The 1,510-nt window shown below is 36.4% G+C and overlaps 1 protein-coding gene across 1 annotated transcript; it reads left to right on the forward strand.

The window, feature by feature from the left end:
- Window positions 1-216: 216 nt before the first annotated feature.
- LOC100632016 (hippocampus abundant transcript 1 protein-like) lies at window positions 217-1,403 on the forward strand (the record flags this gene model as incomplete). The annotated part of the gene is made up of 4 exons (XM_003391912.2): window positions 217-294; window positions 587-714; window positions 842-956; window positions 1,149-1,403. Coding segments are annotated over 4 exons (576 nt in total), but the record flags the coding sequence as incomplete, so codon positions are not given.
- Window positions 1,404-1,510: the final 107 nt, after the last annotated feature.

The following is a 1,510-nucleotide window of genomic DNA, read 5'->3' on the forward strand; positions in this document are numbered from 1 at the left end:
TCTCTCTCTCTCTCTCTCTCTCTCTCTCTCTCTCTCTCTCTCTCTCTCTCTCTCTCTCTCTCTCTCTCTCTCTCTCTCTCTCTCTCTCTCTCTCTCTCTCTCTCTCTCTCTCTCTCTCTCTCTCTCTCTCTCTCTCTCTCTCTCTCTCTCTCTCTCTCTCTCTCTCTCTCTCTCTCTCCCTCCCCCTCTCTCTCTTTTTCTCTCTCTCTTCTCTCTCTCTCTTTTTCTCAGGCTCTTAAAGTTGCGTTTCCAACTGGCACGTTTCTAAAGAACGGAATCATTCAAGGAGTCAAAGTAATGAATACAACTAACATGAATATACATGTATAATAATAATAATAATAATAATAATAGTACATTGTGTGTGAATTGGCTGAGAAGCTCCATCTACTATTACTCATTTATCTTGTGTATGTACATATACATGTGTAATTGTGATTGTGTGTAGTACATTTGTCCTTATTATACTTCAAAGGTTAATTGTAATGTCATTGTACCCAGTACATTAATGAGTAGTTTGAGTACATTAATGATATAATGACAATCAAGTGCATGTACATGTACATGTATTGTTTGTTCTTTATAGGGTCTCTTGTCTTTCCTTTCTGCTCCATTACTTGGTGCTCTATCTGATGTCTGGGGCAGGAAGTCCTTCTTGTTGATATCAGTCTTCTTCACCTGTCTACCAATACCACTATTATTATTTGATTCATGGTAAACCCATCCTTCTTTCTCTCCTCCCTCTTCCTTTTTCTATCTCTTTCATTATATTTCTTCTCTTTTTCTTGGTTTTTCTTTCTCCCTCCCCCCCTCTCTCTTTCCCTTTTATTTATTTTTGCAGGTTATATTTCATAGTCATTGCTATTTCTGGTATATTCTCTGTTACATTCTCAATAGTCTTCGCTTATGTTGCTGACTGTACTAATGAAAAGCAAAGGAGCTACTCATATGGATCAGTAAGTAATAAATAAATAATAATAAATAAATAATATTGATGCTTATAAGTTCTTTATTTTTGTGGGATGACCCTATAAAATTTGTAAAGAAGCTATAAAATTTTATTTTACATTTGTATGTGTACAATGTACTGTGTAATTGATTTAACACTGTGGTTTTTAATTAATTACGTTTCATTTTCTTGTTGGCAGGTTTCTGCTACGTTTGCTGCCAGCCTAGTCGTCAGTCCTGCTTTAGGAACCTGGCTGACCAGTTTTGCCGGTGGCCAGAACCAAGTCATAATCCTAGCGTCCATAATTACAATATTCAATTTATTTTTCATCATTTACATTGTTCCCGAGTCACTGCCCGAGACCTCAAGGAAGACATCATGGGGTTCTCCTATCAGCTGGAAACAAGCTGACCCTTTTGCTGTAAGAGGGAGAGACAGAGGAGAGGAAATTTAATAGAATATAAAATACAGGAGTTCTGTTGAACTAATAGAACTTCATAATAATAATCTACTCTTAATATCACATGCATGTACATGTACATTTATGAAGCAGAAAAGAGT

The sequence above is a fragment of the Amphimedon queenslandica genome, unplaced genomic scaffold (genome assembly GCF_000090795.2).
Source record: "Amphimedon queenslandica unplaced genomic scaffold, v1.1 AMPQUscaffold_4303_Cont23716, whole genome shotgun sequence".
NCBI classification, from domain to species: domain Eukaryota; kingdom Metazoa; phylum Porifera; class Demospongiae; order Haplosclerida; family Niphatidae; genus Amphimedon; species Amphimedon queenslandica.